Source organism: Lissotriton vulgaris, chromosome 5 (assembly GCF_964263255.1).
Source record: "Lissotriton vulgaris chromosome 5, aLisVul1.2, whole genome shotgun sequence".
Lineage (NCBI taxonomy): Eukaryota > Metazoa > Chordata > Amphibia > Caudata > Salamandridae > Lissotriton > Lissotriton vulgaris.
The window spans coordinates 2,026,932,019-2,026,957,779 of record NC_141693.1 but is presented as its reverse complement, the minus strand read 5'-3'; the positions used below and the strand labels follow the sequence as shown (position 1 = coordinate 2,026,957,779).

At 50.0% G+C, this 25,761-nt stretch overlaps 1 protein-coding gene across 2 annotated transcripts in view; it reads left to right on the top strand.

Moving 5' to 3' along the window:
- The first annotated feature begins 1,901 nt into the window (after window positions 1-1,901).
- The window catches only part of CIZ1 (CDKN1A interacting zinc finger protein 1), a 748,675-nt gene continuing 724,815 nt past the window's right edge, over window positions 1,902-25,761 (top strand). The window contains exons 1-2 of one of the 2 annotated variants that reach the window (XM_086924896.1): window positions 1,902-2,042; window positions 14,745-14,915. In XM_086924896.1, the coding sequence (XP_086781022.1) occupies window positions 14,770-14,915 (146 nt within the window). In that variant the 5' untranslated portion in view covers window positions 1,902-2,042; window positions 14,745-14,769. The remainder of the gene's footprint in view (window positions 2,043-14,744; window positions 14,916-25,761) is intronic. The other variant, XM_086924897.1, reaches the window with a different exon arrangement.

Below are 25,761 nucleotides of genomic sequence, written 5' to 3'. Positions count from 1 at the left end.
GCCCAGAGTTGCAGCGTGGGGCCCATGCTTAGATTCGGCACTGAGGCGAGAATATCCGGTCAGAGAAATTTAAGCCCTATCCCGCCGAGGCGGGAATCGAACCCTGGTCCCTGGCCAGCGCTCTGCATCAAGGTCTGCCGCTCTAACCATTGAGCCACACTTCTCCACTCCATCTTGTACATTTGCAAAATGTTTTCTGTTTGCATCTTTTATGTAACTCATGTAATCCTAAGTCCTTATGTATCGCAACTGGTTCTTATGTAAAGCGCTCTGACAGCTTCAGGTAATGTTCGCGCTATATAAAAATCGCAATAAATAAATAAATACATTTCAGTTCTGTTCCTATTGTGAAGCCTCTGACAACTTCGGGTAAAGTCCGCGCTGAATAAAAACGCATAAAATAAGAAATCTCTCCCCTCTGCCTGCACAGTCCCCCTCTGCCTGCACAGCCCCCCCTCTGCCTGCACAGCCCCCCTTTTGCCTGCACAGCCCCCCTCCCCTCTGCCTGCACAGCCCCGCCCTCTGACTGCACAGCCCCCTCCCCTCTGCCTGCACAGCCCCCCTCCCCTCTGCCTGCACAGCCCCCCTCCCCTCTGCCTGCACAGCCCCCTCCCCTCTGCCTACACAGCCCCTCTCCCCTCTGCCTGCACAGCTCCCCCCTCTGTCTGCACAGCCCCCCTCCCCTCTGCCTGTACAGCTCCCTCCCCTCTGCCAGCACAGCTCCCCTCCCCTCTGCCTGCACAGCCCCCCTTTTGCCTGCACAGCCCCCCTCCCCTCTGCCTGCACAGCCCCGCCCTCTGACTGCACAGCCCCCTCCCCTCTGCCTGCACAGCCCCCCTCCCCTCTGCCTGCACAGCCCCCCTCCCCTCTGCCTGCACAGCCCCCTCCCCTCTGCCTACACAGCCCCTCTCCCCTCTGCCTGCACAGCTCCCCCCTCTGTCTGCACAGCCCCCCTCCCCTCTGCCTGTACAGCTCCCTCCCCTCTGCCAGCACAGCTCCCCTCCCCTCTGCCTGCACAGCCCCCTCCCCTCTGCCTGTACAGCTCCCTCCCCTCTGCCAGCACAGCTCCCCCTCCCCTCTGCCTGCACAGCCCCCTCCCCTCTGCCTGCACAGCCCCCCTTCCCTCTGCCTGCACAGCCCCCCTCTGCCTGCACAGCCCCCCTCCCCTCTGCCTGCCAGCCCACCTCCCCTCTGCCCGCACTGCCCCCCTCGCCTCTGCCTGCACAGCCCCCCCTCCGCCTGCACAGGCCCCCTCCACCTGCACAGCCCCCCTCCCCTCTGGCTGCACATCCCCCCTCCTATCTGCCTGCACACCCCCTCTCTCCTCTGCCTGCACAGCCCCCCTCTGCCTGCACAGCCCCCTCCCCTCTGCCTGCACAGCCCCCTCCCCCTCTGCCTGCACAGCCCCCTCCCCTCTGCCTGCACAGCCCCCTCTGCCTGCACAGCCCCCTCTCCCCTCTGGCTGCACAACCCCCCTCCCCTCCCGCCTGCACAGCCCCCGTCTGCCTGCACAGCCCCCCTCCCCCTGCACAGCCCCCCTCCCCCTGCACAGCCCCCTCTCCCCTCTGCCTGCACAGCCCCCTCTCCCCTCTGCCCGCACTGCCCCCCCTCCGCTCTGCCTGCACAGCCCCCTCCCCTCTGCCTGCACAGCCCCCTCCCCTCTGCCTGCACAGCCCCCCTCCCCTCTGCCTGCACAGCCCCCCTCCCCTCTGCCTGCACAGCCCCCTCTCCCCGCACTGCCCCCTCCCCTCTGCCTGCACAGCCCCCCCCCCCTCGCCTCTGGTTGCACAGATCCCCCCCCCCCCTCCGCCTGCACAGCCCCCCCTCCCCTCCGCCTGCAGTGGGTCCTCCGGGCCTGCAGTGGGAGCTCTGCTCCTCCTCTTTGTTGCCACCGCTCCTGCGTGTTGTTTTGCTGCGCACACATCTCGCTGCACAGCACAGCTCAGCCCAGCTCAGCACAGCTCCGCCGGGAGGGCTGCCTGGGGTGTCAGCGGGGGGGACTCTGGGCCCCAGAGCCTCTGATCGGACCCGCTTGTACTGCGGTGAGCCTCGTGGGGGGAGCAGGGGGTGTGGGTGCACATGGGGGGGAGGAGGCGATCCTACACCGCTGGGGCTGCATCTGGCTCCTCCAAGGCTCCACACACTGTTTACTACAGCCCGGTGCTGGCGTGTGACGCAGTGCATTCTGGGTCTTGCTGTCCTGTAGGGATCGGGCGTAGCTGCGGGGTTCTGCAGAGGACTTTAGAATGGGGTGGATGGGGGTACTCCAACCTGCCATGCGTAGGCTCCTACTGTCTCTTGTCTAGGTGTGTGTTTGATAGTGTTTGATACACAGGTGTGCAGGGAGCACAGCCCAGTGTATGTTCCTGTAGTGTTTGATACACAGGTGGCGGGGAGCACAGCCCAGTGTATGTTCCTGTAGTGTTTGATACACAGGTGTGCAGGGAGCACAGCCCAGTGTATGTTCCTGTAGTGTTTGATACACAGGTGTGCAGGGAGCACAGCCCAGTGTATGTTCCTGTAGTGTTTGATACACAGGTGTGCAGGGAGCACAGCCCAGTGTATGTTCCTGTAGTGTTTGATACACAGGTGGCGGGGAGCACAGCCCAGTGTATGTTCCTGTAGTGCTTGATACACAGGTGTGCAGGGGGCACAGCCCAGGGTATGTTCCTGTAGTGTTTGATACACAGGTGTGCAGGGGGCACAGCCCAGTGTATGTTCCTGTAGTGTTTGATACACAGGTGGCGGGGAGCACAGCCCAGTGTATGTTCCTGTAGTGCTTGATACACAGGTGTGCAGGGGGCACAGCCCAGGGTATGTTCCTGTAGTGTTTGATACACAGGTGTGCAGGGAGCACAGCCCAGTGTATGTTCCTGTAGTGTTTGATACACAGGTGTGCAGGGAGCACAGCCCAGTGTATGTTCCTGTAATGTTTGATACACAGGTGGCGGGGAGCACAGCCCAGTGTAGGTTCCTGTAGTGTTTGATACACAGGTGTGCAGGGAGCACAGCCCAGTGTATGTTCCTGTAGTGTTTGATACACAGGTGTGCAGGGAGCACAGCCCAGTGTATGTTCCTGTAGTGTTTGATACGCAGGTGTGCAGGGAGCACAGCCCAGTCTATGTTCCTGTAGTGTTTGATACACAGGTGTGTAGGGAGCACAGCCCAGTGTATGTTCCTGTAGTGTTTGGTACGCAGGTGTGCAGGGAGCATAGCCCAGTGTATGTTCCTGTAGTGTTTGATACACAGGTGTGCAGGGGGCACAGCCCAGGGTAGGTTCCTGTTGTGTTTGATACACAGGTGTGCAGGGAGCACAGCCCAGTGTATGTTCCTGTAGTGTTTGATACGCAGGTGTGCAGGGAGCACAGCCCAGTCTATGTTCCTGTAGTGTTTGATACACAGGTGTGTAGGGAGCACAGCCCAGTGTATGTTCCTGTAGTGTTTGGTACGCAGGTGTGCAGGGAGCACAGCCCAGTGTATGTTCCTGTAGTGTTTGATACACAGGTGTGCAGGGGGCACAGCCCAGGGTAGGTTCCTGTTGTGTTTGATACACAGGTGTGCAGGGAGCACAGCCCAGTGTATGTTCCTTTAGTGTTTGATACACAGGTGTGTGGGGAGCACAGCCCAGTGTATGTTCCTGTAGTGTGTGATACACAGGTGTGCAGGGGGAACAGCCCAGGTGTAGGTTCCTGTTGTGTTTGATACACAGGTGTGCAGGGAGCACAGCCCAGTGTGGGATCCTGTAGTGTTTGATACACAGGTGTGCAGGGAGCACAGCCCAGTGTTGGTTCCTGTAGAGTTTGATACTCAGGTGTGCAGGGAGCACAGCCCAGGTGTAGGTTCCTGTAGTGTTTGATACACAGGTGTGCAGGGAGCACAGCCCAGTGTGGGTTCCTGTAGCGTTTGATACACAGGTGTGTAGGGAGCACAGCCCAGAGTGGGTTCCTGTATTGTTTGATGGACAGGTGTGCAGGGACACAGCCCAGTGTAGTTTCCTGTAGTGTTTGATACACAGGTGTGTAGGGAGCACAGCTCCGTGTGGGTCCATGTAGTGTTTGATACACAGGTGTGCAGGGAGCACAGCCCATATGTAGGCTCCTGTAGTGTTTGATACACAGGTGTATAGGGAGCACAGCCCGGGTGTAGGCTCCTGTACTGTTTGATACACAGGTGTGCAGGAGCACAGCCCAGTGTATGTTCCTGTAGTGTTTGATACACAGGTGTGCAGGGGGCACAGCCCAGGTGTAGGTTCCTGTATTGTTTGATACAAAGGTGTGCAGGGAGCACAGCCCATTGTAGGCTCCTGTAGTGTTTGATACACAGGTGTGTGGGGAGCACAGCCCAGGTGTAGGTTCCTGTAGTGTTTGATACTCAGGTGTGTAGGGAGTACAGCCCAGGTGTATGTTCTGTAGTGTTTGATACACAGGTGTAGGCTCCTGTAGTGTTTGATACATAGATGTGTAGGGAGCACAGCCCATGTAGTTTCCTGTAGTGTTTGATACACAGGTGTGCAGGGAGCACAGCCCAGTGTGGGTTCCTGTAGTGTTTGATACACAGGTGTGCAGGGAGCACAGCCCAGATGTATGGTCCTGTAGTGTTTGGTGTACAGGTGCGTAGGAAGCACAGCCCAGGTGTAAGCTTCTGTAGGGTTTGATTCTCAGGTGTCCAGTGAGTGCAGCCCAGTGTAGGTTCCTGTAGTGTTTGATACACAGGTGTGCTGAGGGCACCCCAGCTGTAGGCTCCTGTAGTGTTTGATACACAGGTTTGTAGGGAGCATAGCACATTGTAGGTTCCTGTAGTGTATGATACACAGGTGTGCGGGGTGCAGCTCCGATGTGGGTTTAGTAATATTTGATACACAGGTGTGCTGGGAGCGCAGTCCAGGTGTAGGCTCTTGTAGTGTTTGATACGCAGGTGTGTAGGAAGCATAAACTCATTTTATCCAGTTTTATGGGTGTCATTCATAGATTCACATGCCTGAATCATTCCCCGTCGTCGAGACGGGAGTCTCCGGTACATAGCAAAGTAATGTCCTATAGACATACATAGAGAATAGTAGGCCTAAAGGCCTCACCTTAGTAACATATCCATGTCCTTTTGTAAAAAGGACCAAACTCTAGACAAGAGCCAATCAGCTATCACCTCCCTCTAGAACCTTCCTGGCAGGAGCCTCAGTCCCTCAGATTTTCTACCGCACGTTGTGCTAAGGGAGTCTCCACCTGAGTTCTGCTCAGGTTTGCTTCTAAAGCTTTATTTCTTCACAATTTGGATTCTTTCTAGGTAAAAGCGATTTACTATGGCTGATACTCATAAGAAGGGTCTTTTTAGAGCCTGTAGTTTTTGTGGTAAAAAAAGGCTCCACATCGATGACCAACACAAGAAATGCTTATATTGCCTATACCCGGATCATTCATCTAAGGACTGCAAAATATGTAGAACATTTTCCACAAAAACTCTCAAAGACCGAGAAGGACGCCTTCTGCTATGGCTCCAAAGGCTCAAGGACAGAGACAATCTGGAATCTTCTGAAGAAGGTGAGAGCTCTTCAGTCTCCTCTAAACTGTCTCTCAAAAGGCAAAGGGTAGCTTCCCCTAGCCCTCAAGACGCTCCTCCAAAGAAGACAGCTAAAAAGTCTTCAGAGGTCCTGTCAGCATCAGCGTCTGACAAGGAGGTTCATACCTTCAGAAAACCTGCGCCGTCGTCGACGACGACCTCATCGACATCATCATCGGTGCTCAGTAAGGCTGTGTCTCCTGCCTACGTCTCGACGACGACGGCATCGTCGACGTTAACTTCTTCAACGACGATTACCCCATCGTCGACGGCGGGTAAGCCCTTGTCGTCGACCATTGTTATTAAAAGGTCATCGTCGACGCCCAAAACGCCGTCGACGACTGCAGCGCCGACGACAGTCTACTCCGTCGACGAAGGCCACGCCGACGAAGACATCGTCGCCGAAAACATCGTCGACGGGCACACCGTTGACGAAGGCGTCGACGACGATGAAGGCTCCGTCGGTAGCGGCACTGTCGACGAAGACGTCGTAGACAATGAAGATACCGTCTACAGCAACACCGTTGACGAAGGCGTCGACGACGATGAAGGCTCCGTCGGTAGCGGCACTGTCGACGAAGACGTTGTCGACAATGAAGATACCGTCTACAGCAACACAGTCGACGAAGGCGTCGACAACTATGAAGACTCCGTCGACAGCGGCACTGTCGACGAAACCATCGCCGACGACCCTGTTGGAGCAGTCGACGTCGATAACCCTGTCGACGGTAAATGTCCAGAATGAACAGACTGTCGGCAATACATTGTCGACGATCACTCAGTCGACGAGCCAGGTGTGTATGACTGATTCTGGTTTCCATTCCACTTCTCAGGTCAAAATCTCGAAAAGGGCAATCACGCCGGACTTAACATCTCCAAGCCGGGTGCAAAGTCTCCCACCAGCTCATCTCCTACAAGATGAAGAATCGGAGGATATGCTCCAGGCAAACAGCCCTTCGGAGCTAGTGGTGAAATGTCAAAGCTCGGACGAGGAAGTAGTCCAGCAGCATACAGTACAGACGCACATTACACCCATGGTGTGTCTGCCAGCATCTCTAGTGACTGACGTAAGATTTCTGATTGAGGACTATAAACAAAGATTCCCAGAATCACCAGCTCCTCAACCAGCGGCGACAGTGCCATCGCCACGGCCTCGACCGCCGCCCTTGGTTCTCCAGCTGGAGAGGGTGCACGTGTCTTGTCCTCCATCATCTATGAAGAAGAAGAAGATCAACCAGAGGAGGGCAAAGTGCAGGATAAACAATCCATTCATGACGACTATAACGAATATGTCATCGATTCTCCAGCGTCTCCTGTGCCCGCTACTTCAGACTCTCCACCGGTGGACATCAGTGGTTTCCACATTTTGGTTGAGAGAGCGGCAAAATGCTTCCACATGACAATGGAATCTCAGGAGCATGACTGTTTCCTATACTACTTTAAAAACCCGCTTAAAAAAGCAGCGTGATCAATTCCAATAATTGATTATGTATGGGAACAGGGTCTGCAGTTGGTTGATGCAAACTCCAGCCTCAGTCTCGCCAGTAGTTCCAAGACTGGATAAGAAATACAAGGCCCCACCGTCAGCAGCGGCCTGCCTCACAGGACACCCTAAACTTGATTCGGTGGTCACTCAGGCGGTTCAAAAGAATTCAAGAAATCCCTCATCTCCTTTGACAGCGCCACCGGACAAGGAGGGGAGGAAGTTAGACAATGTAGGAAAGCGTTTTTCTACTATGTCAGCGATGACGGTGAAGGCAGCAAATACACTAGCGCTTCTAGGACGCTACAATAGACTGCTATGGGCGGATATTGCACCGTATTTATCTGAGTTACCAGACGCCTCAAAAGAGGAAGTACAATCTATCCTTTTGGAGGGTCAGACGTCAGCATCTGAAATGATAGACTGCACTATGGTTGTAGCAATGACTGGATTCCGGCAGCTGGCCGGGGCAGCCGTTTTACTGAGGCAAGGATGGCTTAAGGCAACCTCATTTAGACCGGAGGTACAGTCTAAAGTCCTAGATATGCCATATGATGGCCAACATCTGTTTGGAGCTAAGATTGACGAAGCTCTACAAGCTATTAAAAAAGACACGGACACAGCAAGAACGCTGGGTACGCTCCAATACAAGAACCAGTCCTTCGAGGGAACAGAGGACGAGGACAACCCTCATACAGAGGTGGTTTTCAGAGCAGATCATCATATTCTTCCAATCAGGGTAGAACCCAATATCAGAATCGACAACAACAGCAGGGCCGACAATCCTCATACGGAAAGTCAACCTTTAGGGGCAAAAATCAAAGGAGGAACAATGGCGGACGCCAATGACCTATTCATCCAGCCAGTCCAACCACCATCTACTTCTTTAAAGATTGGAGGAAAATTATAACCACGGACCAGTGGGTCCTTCAATTGATTCAATTTGGCCATTCCATGGAATTCGAAAGTATCCCTCCGACAACTCCTCCCCGCCCAATGCAACACAAAAACCTACGATTGCTTCTACAAGAACTCTCCATTCTGCTCAGGAAAGGAGCGATAGAGAGAGTACCATCGTCTCAGAAGGGGAAGGGGTTTTACTCCCGCTTCTTTCTCATTCAGAAGAAGGAAAAGAAATGGAGGCCCATTCTAGACCTCAGAGCGTTTGAACAAGTTCTTAAAGAAGCAGTCGTTCCGCATGGTCACCATACAGGAGATCTTGAACCTCCTGGAGGAAGGGGATTTCATGACGTCCCTGGACTTACAGGACGCATACTTTCATGTTCCAGTCCACAAAAATCACAAAAAATACCTGAGGTTTGCAGTTGCGGCCAGGCACTTCCAGTTCCGTGTCCTACCTTTTGGCCTCAAATCTGCGCCCCGCATCTTCACCAAGTGTCTCTCCCCGGTGGCAGATTTCCTCAGGCAGCATGGTCACCAAGTCTTCCCATATTTGGACGACTGGCTGGTGAAGGCACCATCCTTTGCAGGTGCCTCAAGATCCTCCCAACGCCTGTCTCAATCTCTTCAGTCACTTGGGTCTTACAATCAACCAAGAAAAGTCCGCTTTTCAACCTTCTTGCATCAGCACCTTTCTCGGAGCAACTCTGAACACAGGTTCCGCAAAGGCGTTTCCATCCCAGGAACGAAAACGCAAGCTCCTTTCTCTAGCCTCAACAGTAGCCTCAAAGAAAACGTTGCCAGGTCGTATCTTCAAATCTCTTTTGGGGATGATGTCATAATGCATCCTACTCATACTACATTGCTGTCTACGGATGTTTCCCCTACAAGAGGCTTTGTCCAGGCAGTGGACACAATGCACAGGGTCGTTCGACGACCGCATAACTATTACAGTGCGAATCATCAAGGCATTGCAATGGTGGATGTCATCAAAAAACCTCTAGCAGGGACTAACATTCCTACTTCCCGCAGCTCCTCATGTCATCACAACGGACGCTTCCTTGGAGGGTTGGGGAGCTGTCCTACAGGAACTACAGTTAAGTGGCAAATGGTCAGAGCTGGAAAAACATCTCCACATCAACCTACTCGAGCTGAGGGCAGTCTTCCTGGCCCTACAGTCATTCTTGCCGAGGATCAAGAACACCCTAGTGCTCGTCATCTTTCATAGATTCACATGCAACCCTCCCGCCTTTCCGGGAAGGACTCACCTAACTCTCTCAGTGTCACGCCTACTTAGCTTAGTGCGTACGAAAATCTGAGGGACTGAGGCTCCTGCCAGGAAGGTTCTAGAGGGAGGTGATAGCTGATTGGCTCTTGTCTAGAGTTTGGTCCTTTTTAGGTTTTGACTGGCCATGCGCTTTGCGCATGTGCCAAAAAACCTCTTGAGTTGTGTGTGTGTGTTTGGGTCGGCCTGTCTGTCAATGCCGGACCAGACACGGGGGCGTTCCCGAGATTCTTTGGCTTTTGCCGACGTCACGCGACGTCAGGCGAAAGCCGGGAACGCCCCCGAATCTGGTCCGGCATTGCCGGCACCTGCCTCTGCTATTTTGGTCCTCTAGCGCTTGGGAGCGCTTGATTTTGTTCTAGCGCTTGAGAGCGCTGTATTTTGCATCTAGCGCTGAGGAGCGCTTTGTCCGCCCAAGCGAGTGCCACCTCGCTTTTATTTGTGAATTCCCGGGAGGCTACCCCGGATTGCGGCAAAAAGAAGTTCCCCTCGGCCTCAGCAGCGCGACCCGGAGCCTGGGGGGCTCGTCTGCAGGGCCGCGCTGCCATTGGCTGTCTCGCCAGCCTATCAAGCTTTAGCCTGGCCGGAGGGTTGCCCGGCAACGGGAGAAGCGTCCTCGAGGACGTCGGGGAAAATGGCGGCCTAATCGCGGCTGGGGCGCCGGCCGCACGTACTGCCCAAGAGGAAGAAGGAGCCCAGCGTCTTGTCCTCGGCGAGGCTCTCGAGGGTGAGAGAGCCCCGCCCGCGGCCCGGTAAAACAAGCAGGGCACACTAACTGTGACATTCACCCCGTGACCTGGACGCACCCCCCACCCCCGCCCACTCACTCCTGCACACGCGCTTTAATTAAAAACACCCAGAAAAGAGCGCCTTTGTCGAAATGTATCGGACATGCGGATAGATATTAGACTGTTATCGACATGGCAAGGATGTATGTGTGAAGATAAGGAACATGCTGTCATCGGAGCGCGTGCAGCAACTTCACACGAAGGGGCGAACGATCTCCTGAAATAAACGTGCTCTGGGAGAACCTCTTGCAGCGATGTCCTCAGGTTAAGGGGGTGTTTTCTAGTTGCTAAATGTTTACGTTGACAATTTAGAAGCTCTATGCTCTAATCCCAGCTCCACCCTGTTGACAGCAAGCTTTGTGTGATCCTGGGACTCGCTTTTATCTCGTCTCTCCTGCCAACACAGTAGCCGCTCTCACTCTCTCCATGGGTTCCTTTACCCCTGAAGAGGTCGATGCCCTTTGGTAGGCACGGACAGTACTGCAGGCCTCAGTACTTTCGACCCCACACCCTTCACCAGTACCGAATGCCCCCCCCCCTCTCCGTGAAGCACACGGTGGGGTACCTCAGGGTCCCCTCCGTTAAGGAGAAGGGCGCGTTCCCTATAACCCATTGACACACGCCGAAGATCACACATTGTAACACACATTGTAACGAGTCATACATCTTTCTTCGTGCTTAAGCTGTGACACTGGGTTGGTCTTAAGTACACCTCGTTTAATAGTAGAAAGTCTGGTAAACATTTACAATTGAGAATATCATTAAATGAGCACAAATCGAACTCACGTTATCACTATTAGCATTCATGCATTATATTTCTACAGAGATCATGGCCGGTTTGGGCGATCTGTGCTTGAATCTGGCTTCCACCTGCGAACTGTGTGACCCTGGGCAAATCTCGCTTGGCTTTGTCTGTGCCCCGTTCATTTTCTCTGCCAAAACTATGGGCGCTCAGAAACAGACTGCCCCCGAGAAACAAACGCACTGACACTAGTTGCATTAGGAATTACATCTGTCGGAAAATCCTCACATTTAGAGCGTCCTAAAAACATCAACAAATAGACACGTTTCCATGCTCGTCGGCGTGACGGGTTTCCACTCAATGAATTAAAACACCAGATACGGAGGAGCTCGTTGCGGGGATGTGTGAGTTTCATGCGGGCTCCAGGTTTATTCAATCTACGCAGAGTGAACTCTGCCTTTCATTTTTTCACAAGTCGATAAAAGGAGTACCATTGGGTTGGAGTATAATGAAACCTTTAATTGACTGCAACCGAATAATCAAAATCCGCCGTAGCACGCGCTACAAATAAAGCACGTCATTATTTCATAGCCTTAATTCTTACCGTACAATGTCACTACAATATTCAGGGATCTTACACACACCGGATACAGCGAGGTCCGACCGTTAAAATATCGACGGGAAACCCTCAGATCCCGGCTCTAATCCCAGCTTCGCTGCCAGTACACAGTGTGTGTGATCCTGGGCAGACTGCCTCATCTCCGCCTGTGTCAGGCTCCCTAGCTGTCAAAAGTGGGGAGCGCTTAGAAACGGGCTACCGCCGATGACGTGTTATTTATAACCATCAAAGGAACTGATATATCTCCTCCCCCCCCCAATTAACCCTTTGCATCATAACATGTAGATAAGACACAGAAAATGAAGAATTCGGAAATAACGCACTCACCTGCACTGTCTTTTTTTGCATCATTAGGGCACCATCTCCGGGGGCGCGGTGGGGCGTTGTTGGTCTTGGCAGGGGGTGCCACACAGCGGGGGGCTCCTGGGGGTGATGGAGAGGGACGGGGGGGGGGGCTGAGGTGAGTCCCAGCTCTGCCGTGGGAGATGCGTCCACACGCACACACGCACGCACACATACCACACTCACGGCACAGCGGAGTCAGTTACAGAGCTGAGTCCCCCCCCCCCCCCCCCACCTCCAGGGCAGTCACTTCGGGTTTGTTTGTGACAACAATAGTTTGCTTGTGAAATGCCCGGCTCGGCCTCTCCTCGGCGTGGACTCTTTTTTGACAGCAGGCACGGGGGAGGGGGCGGATCGCTCACTCCCTCCTGAGTTTAGGCCCGGCTCTGGGTTTCGGGGCCCCGTTTCCCGGCAGAGACATATTTCAACGACGAGGAGGCTGCGATCTCTTATGCAGGGGACTCGTGTCTGTATCTCATGCCTTCATCATCAGTATCTGTGTGGACCACATTATTCTACACATTATGCAACTGTCGGAGGTTGAATCGTTTTCTTCTCTCTCCTCATTTCTCTGCATTGCTGTTCATTATAAAAACCAAAACCATTTATTTAAATATTTTTAAAAAAACTTGAAGCCAGGAAGACCAGGAAGCGAATAAACGTATATTTTCCAAGAAACCACAATTTCAGCGGGGGGCAGGTGCTTGTCCCTCTCAATATTCACACCACGCCTCTAGGGGGCGCTCTGCCGTCATACCACACTTCCATAGGCGCATGTGCCTATTTGTGGTGACGTGACACCTCCAAGGGTAGCACATGTCTAGCTGCAGTCACACCACGTGTCCACATGGCACATGCCTGTGTGCGCAGTCACACAACATCTCCAGGGGCGCACACCTCTGTTTATGGTCACACACCGCACCCCAGGGGGGCAAACTTCCATGTACCGTCAGGCACACCCCAATGAACGCAGGCGTCACTTTTTTGACACACCGGCGGTGCAGTGTGCTGGCCCATATTCACAAGCCAGGTGAAGCCACCCTGCGTGGCTTTTATTCATGGCTTTGTAAATATGGCCTCCTTTCACACATTACTCTGCATGAAAGTGGCGTTCCATGGGTGTTGCTGAGCGTGTTCCCATAAAACATCCATGGAACCTGACGCGTTCACAGATTTACTAAGTAAACCTGGAAATGCGTCAGATTCCTACGCTTTCCCAGAGGAGGCGTAGGAATGGCGCAACAACGAGAAATACCTTTATTTCTCCTCATGTTTCCCTTTTCTAGATGTGCTTCATTCTGCATAGAAAGAGGAAAACACCTCTCATGGCTTTTTTGTGCAGGAAAGTTTCCCTTCCTGCACAAAAACGATCACCCCCACAACGCAAACACCCTCGAACCATGGAGTAAGGATGCCTGCGTTGGCGCATGGCAGCCCCTTGTGCGCCGACGCAGGGAAGAAGGACAGGAATGCGCCGTATCTTGTAAATATGGAGCATTCCTTCCCTTTCCTTTTGACATACAGCAGCCCAGAAGACGGCTTGCTGAGCTGCCGTGCGTCAAATATTGTTACTATAGCCCTGCAGGGATACATGTATCTGTCTATAGTCACACCACATTTCTAGGGTGCTATATTTGTACAGTTCCATCCTACAGACCTTCCAATCAATGTTTTTTCTGCAAGAGCCCCTTATCTGGAAGGTCGTAGGCAGCGTCCTCTGTATTCCCACCCTCAGGCCATGCATCTGTGTTCTTCGGTTCATGGTTCAAGGTGTAGCGCTAACATGACCATCACAGATCTGTAATGGGGCTTTCAGCCTGCTAGGAAGGTCTGTCTAATAAAACTGGTAAAAACTGTCTGACTACGGGTGTTGCCCTACACCTCAAACCAGAAGTCCACTTAAAGTTATGGCACGAAGCACGCAGATGTCTAGAAGTGCTGGGACCTCTGTAAATGAGTTACAAACGCGAGAATCTGAAATTGTGTCCTTCCTAGCCATTTCTTTAGCACAAGAGGCTGACCTTGGTTGTTCTGGGTGTGTGGGTGTGTGTGGCTCTGGGTGTGTGTGGCTCTGGGTGTGTGTGGCTCTGGGTGTGTGTGGCTCTGGGTGTGTGTGGCTCTGGGTGTGTCTGGCTCTGGGTGTGTGTGGCTCTGGGTGTGTGTGGCTCTGGGTGTGTGGCTCTGGGTGTGTGGGTGTGTGTGTGGCTCTGGGTGTGTGGGTGTGTGTGTGTGGATCTGGGTGTGTGTGTGGCTCTGGGTGTGTGTGTGGCTCTGGGTGGGTGTGTGGGGGGGGCTCTGTGTGGCTGTGTGTGTGGGGGGCTCTGTGTGGGTGTGTGTGTGGGGGGGGCTCTGTGTGTGGGGGGGCTCTCTGTGGGTGTTTGTGTGTGTCATTTGCGAGAGAATAAGCTATTGGCATTGTAAATGACAATGACATTTATTTATGTTTAAAAAAACATAAATAAAAATAATGTCAAGAGCAATGCCAATAGCTCTAACTTTAACAAAGGCAAAACCATTGCATTGTAAATGCTTGTTATAAAAGGACATGGATATGTTACTAAGGTGAGCCCTTTAGGCCTACTATTCTCTATGTATGTCTATAGGACATTACTTTTCTATGTACCGGAGACTCCCGTCTCGACGACGGGGAATGATTCAGGCATGTGAATCTATGAAAGACACCAATACTGGATAACTGCAGTTACAGGTAAGTAATGCATTTCTTAGGTTCCTTTAGTGTATGATACATAGGTGGGCGGGGGTGCAGCTCGGATGTAGGTTCAGTAGTGTTTGATACACAGTTTTGCTGGGAGCGCAGTCCAAGTGTAGGTTTCTCCAGTGTTTGATACACAGGTGAAGGTGTGCAGGCAGTGCAGGCCCGGTGTGTGTCCTGTAGTGGTTGTTACTAGGTTTGAAGCCCAGGTATAGTTTTCTATGCTGTTTCGGCCCACCAAGCTTTTCCTGCAGTCAGTAACGTGGGTTGTGAGGGGGGAGGACGGGAGCAGCTCTCTCATTCTTTGCTCTATTTTCAGGTTTGCTTTGTTACGGCGATTGAAGATGTTTAATCAGCACCATCCTCATCTCCCGCACCCTCAACCGCCTCCTCATCACCCCCAGCAGCATTTCCACCAGCACATGATGCAGCTGCAACAACTGCTGCAGCAGCAACAGCACCGCCCGATGCCCATCCCTCACGGAGGAAGGTAAGTCTACGCACTTGCTGCACTCCGTCACATCTTGTTCCTATGGAGGGGGGTTCTCCAGTATTGTATCTTTTATAGATTCACATGCTTGAATCTTCCCCGAGTCTCCCTGTAACAGTAATAAGAGCAGTGTGTCAATTCACATTGATTTAAGACACCCAAACTTCAGCTAGTCGGAGCAGAGTCCCTGGAGTACTCATCCGCTGCAGAGCCACCATACCTCAGATTTCTTACCGCATATCGTGTGATAGGGAGTCTTCCTGAGCTCTGCTCATTCAGTGTTTCACTTTTACCCTTTTGACCAGTTCATCTCTTCACCTCATAGCGTCATCTGAGGTAGAATTGGTAAGACTCAGAATGTCTGAGTCTGCAAGACTTGTGGAAAATCCAGACTTTTCTCTGAAGTTCCACAAAAAGAATGTCTTTATTGCCTTTTTCTCGGATCAGAGACCCATAGAATGCAAGTAGAGCCATACTTTTTCCATAAAACCCTCAAAGATTGAGAGCGTAGATTGCTTCTGTGGCTCCAGAAAAAGAAGGCTGCCAAATACTCGGGCTCTGAGTATGAGGAGAGAGCTCATACCTCCTCTAGATAAAGAAAGGAGGGTGAAGTGTCCTATTCTCACAGAGAGTAAAGAAATTCAGGTCTCAAAGCAAAGAAGACTGCGGAAAAAAGATCACAAAAGGAGCTGTCTGGCTCTTCTTCCTCTAATCAAAGATTTGGTTTAGTACCTCTATTGATTCCTTCCACCCCTTCAAGGAGTCCTCTTCCAAACAAGATTTTCTGTGGAAGAAGCACTCACCGTCTACAGCCACTGTTTCCAGGATCAGGCAACCATCAACCGTCTCGTTGGCGACTGCCACTATGTCGACGATCCGCATTCGTCAAAGGAGGTGGTAATGTACTTATCACCTCCTTTTGGGTCGGCACTTTGCCCCTGAGAGTTTTCACAAATTAATGGGCTGCTGGTAGGAGTGCCTTGTTCGTAAAGCTTTCTCAGAAACTGTCAACTATGTAAGTTTTGTCTGTCTCAGCTGTGTCTCTTCAGCTGAAATGGCTCAAATCACTATGTAAAACTTTGGGGACCAGAAGTAGTGCAACTGCATTTAGAATTCTGAGATCTGATTCCTTTCTATTGTTTGTTATCTCAGTTGCTAAATGTTTGGGCTGGATGTGGACGTCGAGGTCAAAGATGTTCCCTAAAAAATTTATGGTGTTGCTAACACACAATATATAGTTGAAATACACACAGCTCAGTCAACCATTGATGTAAGCTGTTATGCTCTTTGCTCTTGTGTGTTGGCTATCGTGCGAACTATGTTGTAGGCCAACAATTTATTATCCGTTTGTGGTAATACTGTATTTCATTGTTTTAATGTTTTGCTAACTTGAAGTCATTATAAGTATACTACATTAGACATGGGTCCGAGTATGTAAGCTGACATGGAACTTCTTTTAATTGTGAATTGCTTATTAGTTTTTTTTATCGCTTTGATAAATTACCTGATTTGAAGTGTATCAACAGAATAGGTGGGGGAATTGCCATTGTCCACAGAAACACCTTCAAAATCTCGACAGACGCCGACGACACCCTCAACACCGCCGAACACCTGCACTTCAAGATCCACACCGACCCCAACACCACCCTCAGAGGCACCCTCGTCTACAGACGCCCGACCTCATCATCACACACGCCCTCGCCTCCACGGACTACATCCTCGGGGACCTGAACTTCCACCTCGAGAACAACAACGACTCCCAACACCTCCACCCTGATCGACAACCTCGGACTCAAACAACTTGTCACATCACCCACTCACTCCGCCGGCCACACGCCTGACCCCATCTTCTCAGCAAGCACCCACGTCTCCTTCGACTCCACCACTGAACTCCACTGGACCGACCACCACTGCATTCATGTCAGGTCCAGCAATCCTTGGAAAAGTATGGTGCTATGTGTGGTCCACCTCCTGATATCTCTAAGGTCTGATGATAGCCACAGACTCTTTTGAGTGATCAGGTGAGGGAAGGAAAGGGAGGGAAACGCAGGGAAGCAAATCTGTAACAAGAAGCACACAATGGTAAATCCTTCCTACTGTTACAGTGTTTATGGTAACCAACATAAGAATACTTTGTATGGAATTGCCTTCCATAATACCTGTAAAGAAAAATAACTGTACTTCATTCCAGGGTAGAATCGCCTAAGCCACTGCCTCTACTAGATCTAGAGATAGAAGAACAACATTATACCTTTCTCTCAATATACCCAGATAGACATTAAGGTGAGATTATACGTCATGCCTACCTAGAGAGGCTTAGTGGCTAGGAACAGGGGTGAGGAGCCAACATCCAAGGAGCTCAACTTGCCCCTGCTAGGAGAAATAAGCAGAGAGAAACGCCAATAGGCTTAGCCCAAAGAACGTATAATGATGATGCAGAATCATGTATACATTCGCAACCAGCAAGTTTTGACAGTGAATTGAAAATCAAAGCAGTAAGTAACAATGTTTCTCTTTCTCCCTTCTATGGGAATATACGCTTGCACTCAAGAAGGAATGATCCTGTCCTGACTGTATTTCCACCATACATGCCAAGGACGTGAGTATCAGAATTGTTTGTGGGCAATGTTATCAAATAAAGAACTGCACAGCCGCGCAGTGATTTGTCAGCAAGCTTCGAGGTCAACTAACACCCAAAGTCTGTGCACAAAGTGGCAACCTCGCAAGAGTCACGAAGACTCAACCAACGAGGTTGCGATGCCCAGACTACCAAGATCGTGAACGCTATACGTGCGCTCTCTGAAACAGGCTCAGCCCTGCAAGAGTCAAGGAAGAGACTCGTCCAACGGGGCTAACACGGAAAAATCAGCCCCGCAAGAGTCATGGAAAAGACTCAACAGGGCTCGTGACAGAAGCGGAAAATAGCACTCAGCAGCAAATGCGGGCCAAGAGAAGTTTAGTGCAAAGCACCCCTACCCGATCCTGAAGTCGCTGTAGCTGCAAAGTACAAGCCAGGAATTAGCAGCAGAGACAGGAGTTTCAGGAAGCACTATATCCGGCGTGAGAAGTTTTCCTGATATATGATGCTCACTAGTTCTAGTGATCACCTTGTATCAGTCCAAACAACCCTTATGGTGATTGGTTGTAAGTCAACCTTATAGACCAGTTATCCTAATGGTAGCATGGACAAAGCAGTCTTAGGCTAAACTCTTTTGGCATGTGAAGACAGCTGTTTTACCACATATAACCCCTTGAATACCAAATGAAAGGACACCACACAAGTAGTTATGAAAATAAACAAGATATTTATTAACTAACATACACCTCTGAACTCTTTATGAGATCAGAGGGCTAAGCACATGACAAGACTCTTAAGAAAAATACGTTAAGTTGCACAAATTACAATGGTGCCCTAGGGGCACGACAAATCATATACTAAGTAAATGGTATAAGGAAATCGATAGAAGGCATGGAGCTGTCCAGAGGCTGTAGGATCGCTGGGACTACACTATCCTAACCTGAGGTAAGTAATAGGAGGCCCACGGGACGCGTGTGCAGAGTGTGAACTCACACGCGAGATGCGTAACAAAGTCCATGTTCGAAATACAGGAACCCACTGTGAAGGGTTCAGAGACCTGGTTGGTGTTTTCTGGTTACTGCTTATTAAGTCAGTGTGTACCAAAATGTGAGAAAGAAAAATTTCTTTCTAGAGTCCCCTCACTCACCGGGGTTGCCCCACGGTGACATGCTTCATCATTGGGGCCATCCCAGTTCTCTACGAAAAGGGGCGTGCTACGACAAAACGACTACGCAGGAGCACTTGTTTGTGAGATGACTATGTGTGGTGTAAGTGTGGTGATGGTGGAGTGGGTGTGTAATTAAAAATACCGTGCTAGTGGGCCTCAACAATTTATTTTGCTCCTAGTGTGGTATAAATTAAAAAGGGGTAACACTGTATTCTAACTTTTAAATTGAGCTAGATCAGTGTTATGGTCAACATGTTTCAAGCTCCCCCAGGCTTTTCATCAGGACCATACAGGGTCCAGCCCTGTATTTCCACTCCTATATTCTAATGAATAGGTCTTTTTTTTTTTAAAAAGGAATACTAGTTTTTATGCTATACGCTGTTAATAATAAAACATGCGTGTTTCATATACATACGGTTTGTATTTTACTCGTATTGCTGTAAAAGAGAATGACATTTGATTAGTGGCGAACATCCCCCTTCACAAAGGGGGGAACACACATGCACCTCACTTCATCTAGGGCGTGGGTGTGCCCTGGGCACCATACTGGTGCGTGCTGGTTTTCAAACCGGTGTGAAAGATACAAAACTGTGAATAAAGTGGTTTAGTGATTTCACTCAGAAGACATAAGACTTAATGTGACTATTGACAAGACACACAACAACACCTACACATAAAATAATATCATGGCAAATGGTATATTTACATATATGAGTGTTAAGTTACACTTCATGGTCTCAGGCGAGGGCAGGATCGCCTCGTGGAAACATTGCTGTAAGGATTTCAAGGTAAAGGTTACATTCCTCCTTATCTATAGTTTCCTGCACGGAAAATCAATTAGACCCTCTAGAAAGGTTTGGCATAGCGGCATTACTGCGCCCTGCTGTACTTACTTCCTATCGGCAAACCCGCTCTGTACTACCTGTTCACTCCTCACCCGACCGCATACTGAAGCAGGAAGGGTGTGCCGGTGTATTTAGATTCACCGCGCTTCCGGGTTGCCGGGCCTCTTTACAAGACTAGACCGTTTCGTCTATGGCGGCCATCTTGAGGGTGTGTCGTTGAGATCGACACGAGTACTTGATAATTTTGTGTGTAAAATTGGTATATGGCCGAATTTTTGAGGGCGGAGTAATTTAGAGTGATGCTTTAGTGGAGGACTTAATTACAGTATAATTTAGAACACAGATATTTTTATTTATTGAAAAGGTAGGAATTTACGGGGTGCTTTAGAACCCATCCATATTTGTTGTAGTGTGTTTTTAGGATCCTCTGATAGTGGATTGGTGTTTCACTTTATCGTCAATAGATATTTCTACTTTCCTTTCTTTGAGAAGGATTCAGAGGAAGGGGGTTGGGATTTGGACAGTTTCAGAAATAGTTTCAGTTTCAGAAAAAAGGTACTTGTCCTTTTTGAAGTATTATCATTTCTACATGGCGGGGCTAGGGTCGAAATGCCCCCCATGGGATTTCATCATTAAGCCCCAGGGTGTCAGTGTGCAATCGAAACACCCATCTTTGTTCTCGCTCATGGAGGATTTTTTCCAGGTTGTCCTTATTCTTCACTACTTCCAGGACTACCCAAGTGAGGTCATTCGGTGTGTGGTTCTGCTCAATGAAGTGGGTGGTCATTCTGGTGGTAGCTCGTTTGCACCTTATGTTGCTTCTGTGTTCCACTATGCGGGTGCTGACCTTCCTAGTGGTCATCCCTACATAGTGTAGGTTGCATGTGCAAGTTATCAGGTACACCACTCCACTGGTGTTGCAATTGGAAAAACCTCTTAGCTCCCATCTTGTAGCATGGTTGAAGGTTATGGTTTTCGTTGTGGATGTTAAATGGCAAACACTGCAATTGTTACATGGGAAATGTCCACTTGGTAGTGGTTGGGATCTTATTGTTTGATTTGTAAGTATGGGACGGGTATGCACCAAAAAATCTTTCAAGTTTTTTCCACGTCTATGGCTGAACATGGGGGTAGGTATGGTTAGTCCACCACTGTTGATTATCGGCCAGTGTTTTTTGATTATTTTAGACACAGTGTCTGAAACTTGATTAAATGTAGTGATACAAATGGGTCTGTTGTTCTCTGATTGAGTTCTCTCTTTTGGTTCTAATAGGGCTTCCCTATTATTATTTGCAGCTCGTTTTTTTGCTTCCTTAATCAGTTTGTTTGGGTATTTTCTGTTTCTCAGCTTGTTGCCCAGGTCTTCTGCTTGGGTCAGGTAGTCAGTTTTTTTGCTATAATTCCTTCGTAAACGGAGGAATTGCCCGAATGGGAGGTTCTGTCTAAGATGGCGAGGGTGGAAACTGTCAAAGGCCAAGAGACAGTTTCTTGCTGTCTCCTTGAAGTGAGTTGTTGTAACTAATTTTCCTGACTCAGCATGTATATTCAGATCTAAAAATACCAAATCAGTCTTGCTCATTGAGCAAGTGAATTTCAGGAAGGGATCCTGTTTGTTGAGCCACGTCAAAAAAGTTTGTGCTTCTTCCTCTGTACCTTGCCAGATCAACAGAATATCGTCGATATAACGTTTCCATTCCAGAATTTGGTGTCTGTGGGGATTCCTCTCATTTAGTATTTTGTTTTTCTCCAACTGATGGACATACAGTCCGGCTATGCTCGGCGCGAAAGTGCTGCCCATGCTGGTCCCGTGTTGTTGTTTGTATAGTGTTGATTCGAAACGGAAAAAGTTTTCAGACAATGCTAGTTGGCAGCATTCCATCACCACATGTCGTGGGGTGTGGAATTCCCACTCGCTCTCGTATAGAACCTCCTCCAATATCTGTAAGGTCTCCCTGTGTGGCAAGCTGGTGTACAGACTTTCAACGTCCAGACTGATTAGAATACTGGATGTTGGATCAAAAGCTAGATCTTTTAGGAGGCACAGTACGTCCTTAGTGTCTCTAAGGTAAGTGTTGGTTTTCTGCACCAAAGGTCTGAGAAAGGCGTCCGCAAATTGCGACAGGGGTTCTAGGATTGACCCTATCCCCGAGACTATTGGTCTTCCTGGTGGATTTTCTAGTCTCTTATGAATTTTCGGGATAGTGTAAAAATATGGTATCGTTGGTTTCTTATTAGTCAGAAACTCTATTTCTTTCTTAATCAACCAATCGTTGGCTTGACACTCCTCTGTTAGGTAGGCAATCGCAATCCTTAATCGTTCTGTGGGATCTTCATCCAGTATGGCGTAATTTCTTGTGTCCCCCAACAGGCGAAGGCATTCTCTTCTGTAATCTGTGGTGTTCTGTAGGACGATTGCCCCGCCTTTGTCGGCTGGCTTGATGGTAATTAGGTTATTTTTTGAGAGTTCTTGTATTGCTGATTGTTCAGCTTTACTCGTATTGTGAAATACTTTGATTGTGCGTGGGTCCAGCTCCTGTACCTCCTTCATGACTGCTTTCTCAAAGGTCAGTATTTCCACGGGTAGGCTGTGGGCTGGTGGGACAAAATTTGATTTCTTTTGTAGTCCTGTGTCACTTTTAGATCGTTCTTCGGACTTTTTGTCTTGAAAGAAGACCTGTAATTTGATTTTTCTCAGGAATTCTTTTAATTCACAGCAAAGTTTGAACTTGTCTGTGGTTGGGGTTGGTACAAAACCTAAACCCTTATTTAATACTTGGATCTGTGTGTCTGTCAGGGTTATTGAAGACAGATTTACCACTAGACCGAGTTGGTGCTCGTGGTGGGTTCTGGGGGGCCTTTGCTCCGTGTGTGACGTACTGTTGTCACCACTGGTTCCGCCCATTGCACTCCTTGGCTGGGTTTGTTCTTTGCTCGTTGGGCTGGGCGGCCTCTCCCTAAAAAAGGTTTCCTCTGGTTGCCTTGATTGCCTTGGTTGTTTCCCCAGTTTTGGAAGTTTGGTTGATGATACATTGGTGGGCCATAGAAAAAAGGAGGCGGTGGAGGACCGTAGTTGTATGGGTCCTGGTACATTGGCCATATAGGTGCTTGGTTGCCCCTATACCCTCTTGTGTTGCCTCTTCCTCTTCTGGGTCTTCTGTTAGGGGTAGTATTGTAGTTGCTTGATCCCCCTGAGCTGTCTGATCCTGCGTCAGAGCCATCGCTATCAGTGTTATAGCCAGGGTTCCTGCTGCTGGTTCTGTAGTCATCCCTGACATAAGGATAGACTTTTTCATGTGAAAATATCTTCTTATCCTTGGATAGTTTGATATATTTCGAATCCTTTAGGCTAATTTCGAATTCGGACATAGTTTTATTCAGCTCATTTAGTCTTTTCGTGAGTTCTGCTGGAGTTTGGAAAGATTTCAGGCGAATCTCCATTGAATTAATCTCCTCTTTTAGGGAGTCTACTAGTCTGGTCGCTGTTTTTATGATCAGAACTAGCCAGTCTCTAGTGCAGTGCCAAGATATTTGTGAACAGTCTAGTTTGAATTGCTTGTCGTGCTGAAATATAAATGGTTCGTTCCTGACTATGAGGCCTCTTGGTGCGGCATTTGCTTGTAAGTATTCTGCCATCATGATGCCATGAATCAACGTTTTTATCTGTGTTCTCTTCAGTTCTGTTAGTTCGTCCCAACATTGGCTTGCATCACTATTTTCTCCAGTAGGTGCCCCTGCATGTGGTAGCATGGAGGCGATAGCCCTGTCTACTTCATCTTCCGAGAAAGATAGTCCTGTATTTTGTGCCATGATGATTTTAGTGAGATTTTTGGTGTGTAATGTCGAGTCACTAGATCAACTCGGTGTGTACCTTACAGTTGACCTTTTATGTAAAAACTCCCGCGGCTGCTTGATGCAAGAACAAAAAATAGGAGGGAGAGGGAGGTTAAACCAGTCCAGGTCGGCCTCCAGTCAGTATTCGAAATACAGGAACCCACTGTGAAGGGTTCAGAGACCTGGTTGGTGTTTTCTGGTTACTGCTTAGGTCTCTGAACCCTTCACAGTGGGTTCCTGTATTTCGAATACTGACTGGAGGCCGACCTGGACTGGTTTAACCTCCCTCTCCCTCCTATTTTTTGTTCTAACAAAGTCAATGGACAGTACAAATTACGAAAAGGTAAGTATTAGACAGTTCCGACTAGCTAGGACTAAAATGACTGGAAATCTGGACACTAGGAGAGTCAATCTACCCTTGAGCACCGAAATGCTCCTGTTACCTCACCCACGGGCTGCGGGTGCATAGGTGTCAAAGAGTGTCGGGTTTCCGCGTTGAAGTCTATGGAGCCTGGAAGAAAAGATGCTGCAGGCGGCCAGAAGGAAGATGTCCGGAGCGACCCAAGGGTGGATCGAGGAAGATGAAGACCTGAAAGCAGAGAGGACAATGTTCACAGTCACTAGGCAGTGACTGGAGTGGAACCAGGAAGGAACCAAATGCTGTTGTCGCGATCAGGTGAAGAGTGGACGCTTGACTAAGCAGCCACGTGGACCAGGAGGTGTCTTGGACGACCAGGATGGAGGCACGAGTTGTCCCACGCAGTTGTCCGGATTCGGCGTCAACAGGCCTTGGCAAAGGCAACCCACGCGGTGAGTGGAAAAGGCGTCTGGTGCGGACCAGGAGGGTCTGGGGTGCTTCTCCTTTGCAGGGAAGCAGGGGCCAGTTTTGAGCAACCAGACCAGCGGTAGTATTCCAATTTGTATGACACCTTACTCGACATGTTTTGATAATGCTATGCCAAAGTTAGCAAAACCGCGAGGATTATAATGCACTTAAGAGTATATGGTATAGCGTTATCATGGAAGCAGCTAAAGGACTTGGTTCCGAAAGCTCCAGACAGGCTCAGCTCATGCCAGAGCACCATCTCACATAATTCCAAGCACTCTGCCTCCAGGATTGTTAAGGCCTGTCATAGGAGTGATTTATATGGGGTATATGTGTCCATTTTAGGGTTAGATATAGGTATACTATATCTAAAGCAAAGGGTGATTACACCACCTTGCCCCAGCTGTGTTAGCAGCCAGTTGTGTCAGTTTTGGATGCCACCACGATAATAACGGTAACATCTTTTTGGCCCTCATTGCGCTACATTGCTCCTTGTTGTTGTTCGGCCATTTCCCAGCTTGACCCGAGCCCTCCCTCGACCTCGCTCCCGCCTCCCTGCTGACCCTCCCACGCTCCGCCCCCTCCACTCTCCATTTATGTCAGATGTACCAACGCGCAGCGTCCACGCGCTACGGCCGCGCCGAAGGTGCGCCAAAGGTAAGCCCGTCTACGCCCGTCCGCGCCTGGACCGCGCCCAGCGCCATACCCCCTGGCCCTCGCAATGCCCAGCCCTCCCGCATTACTTACGACGCCTCCACCCTCCTAGCCCTTAACCCCGGCCGTTCCCCCAACTGCGTCCAAGCCGCTCCTGGACACACCCATGGACCCTTCTCTTGCAACTCCTGTAAGTTCAACGACACCAAGAGCAACTTCTCATCTACGAAACCAAAACAGTTATCCGACCCCAACCACCTACAATGCATCCTGCTCAACACCCGCTCGGTCCACAGACACGCCATCGACCTCTGTAATCTACTAGACACCATCTCTCCGGACGTCGCCTTCCTAACAGAAACATGGATGAACGCCACATCAGCCCCAGACATCACCATTGCCCTCCCGGAAGGCTATAAGATTATTCGCAAGGACCGCACCGGCCAAACAGGAGGAGGCATCGCTATCGTCCATAAGAAATCCATCCGCATCTCAACCAGCTCAGACGTCAATCTCGCCAAAACTGAACACCTTCACTTCCAGATCCACATCGACCCCAAGACAACACTCAGAGGCACCCTCCTTTACAGGCCACCAGGACCCCGCGCACAATTTAGTGAAGACATCACGGACTTCATCACTCCACACGCGCTCCCCTCCGAGGATTACATCCTTTTGGGAGACCTCAACTTTCACCTTGAAAAAAACAACGACCGCAACACCACCACCCTTTTGGACAACCTCGCCAACCTCGGACTTAAACAACTTGTCACTACCCCCACCCACATCGCAGGTCACACACTCGACCCTATCTTCTCCTCCAGCAAACATATCTCCTTCAGCCACACCACAGCTCTCCTGTGGACTGACCACAGCTGCGTTCACTTTACCTACAACAAGTCCACATCCAACAACCACCCCCAACCCACTCTGCGAAGAAACTG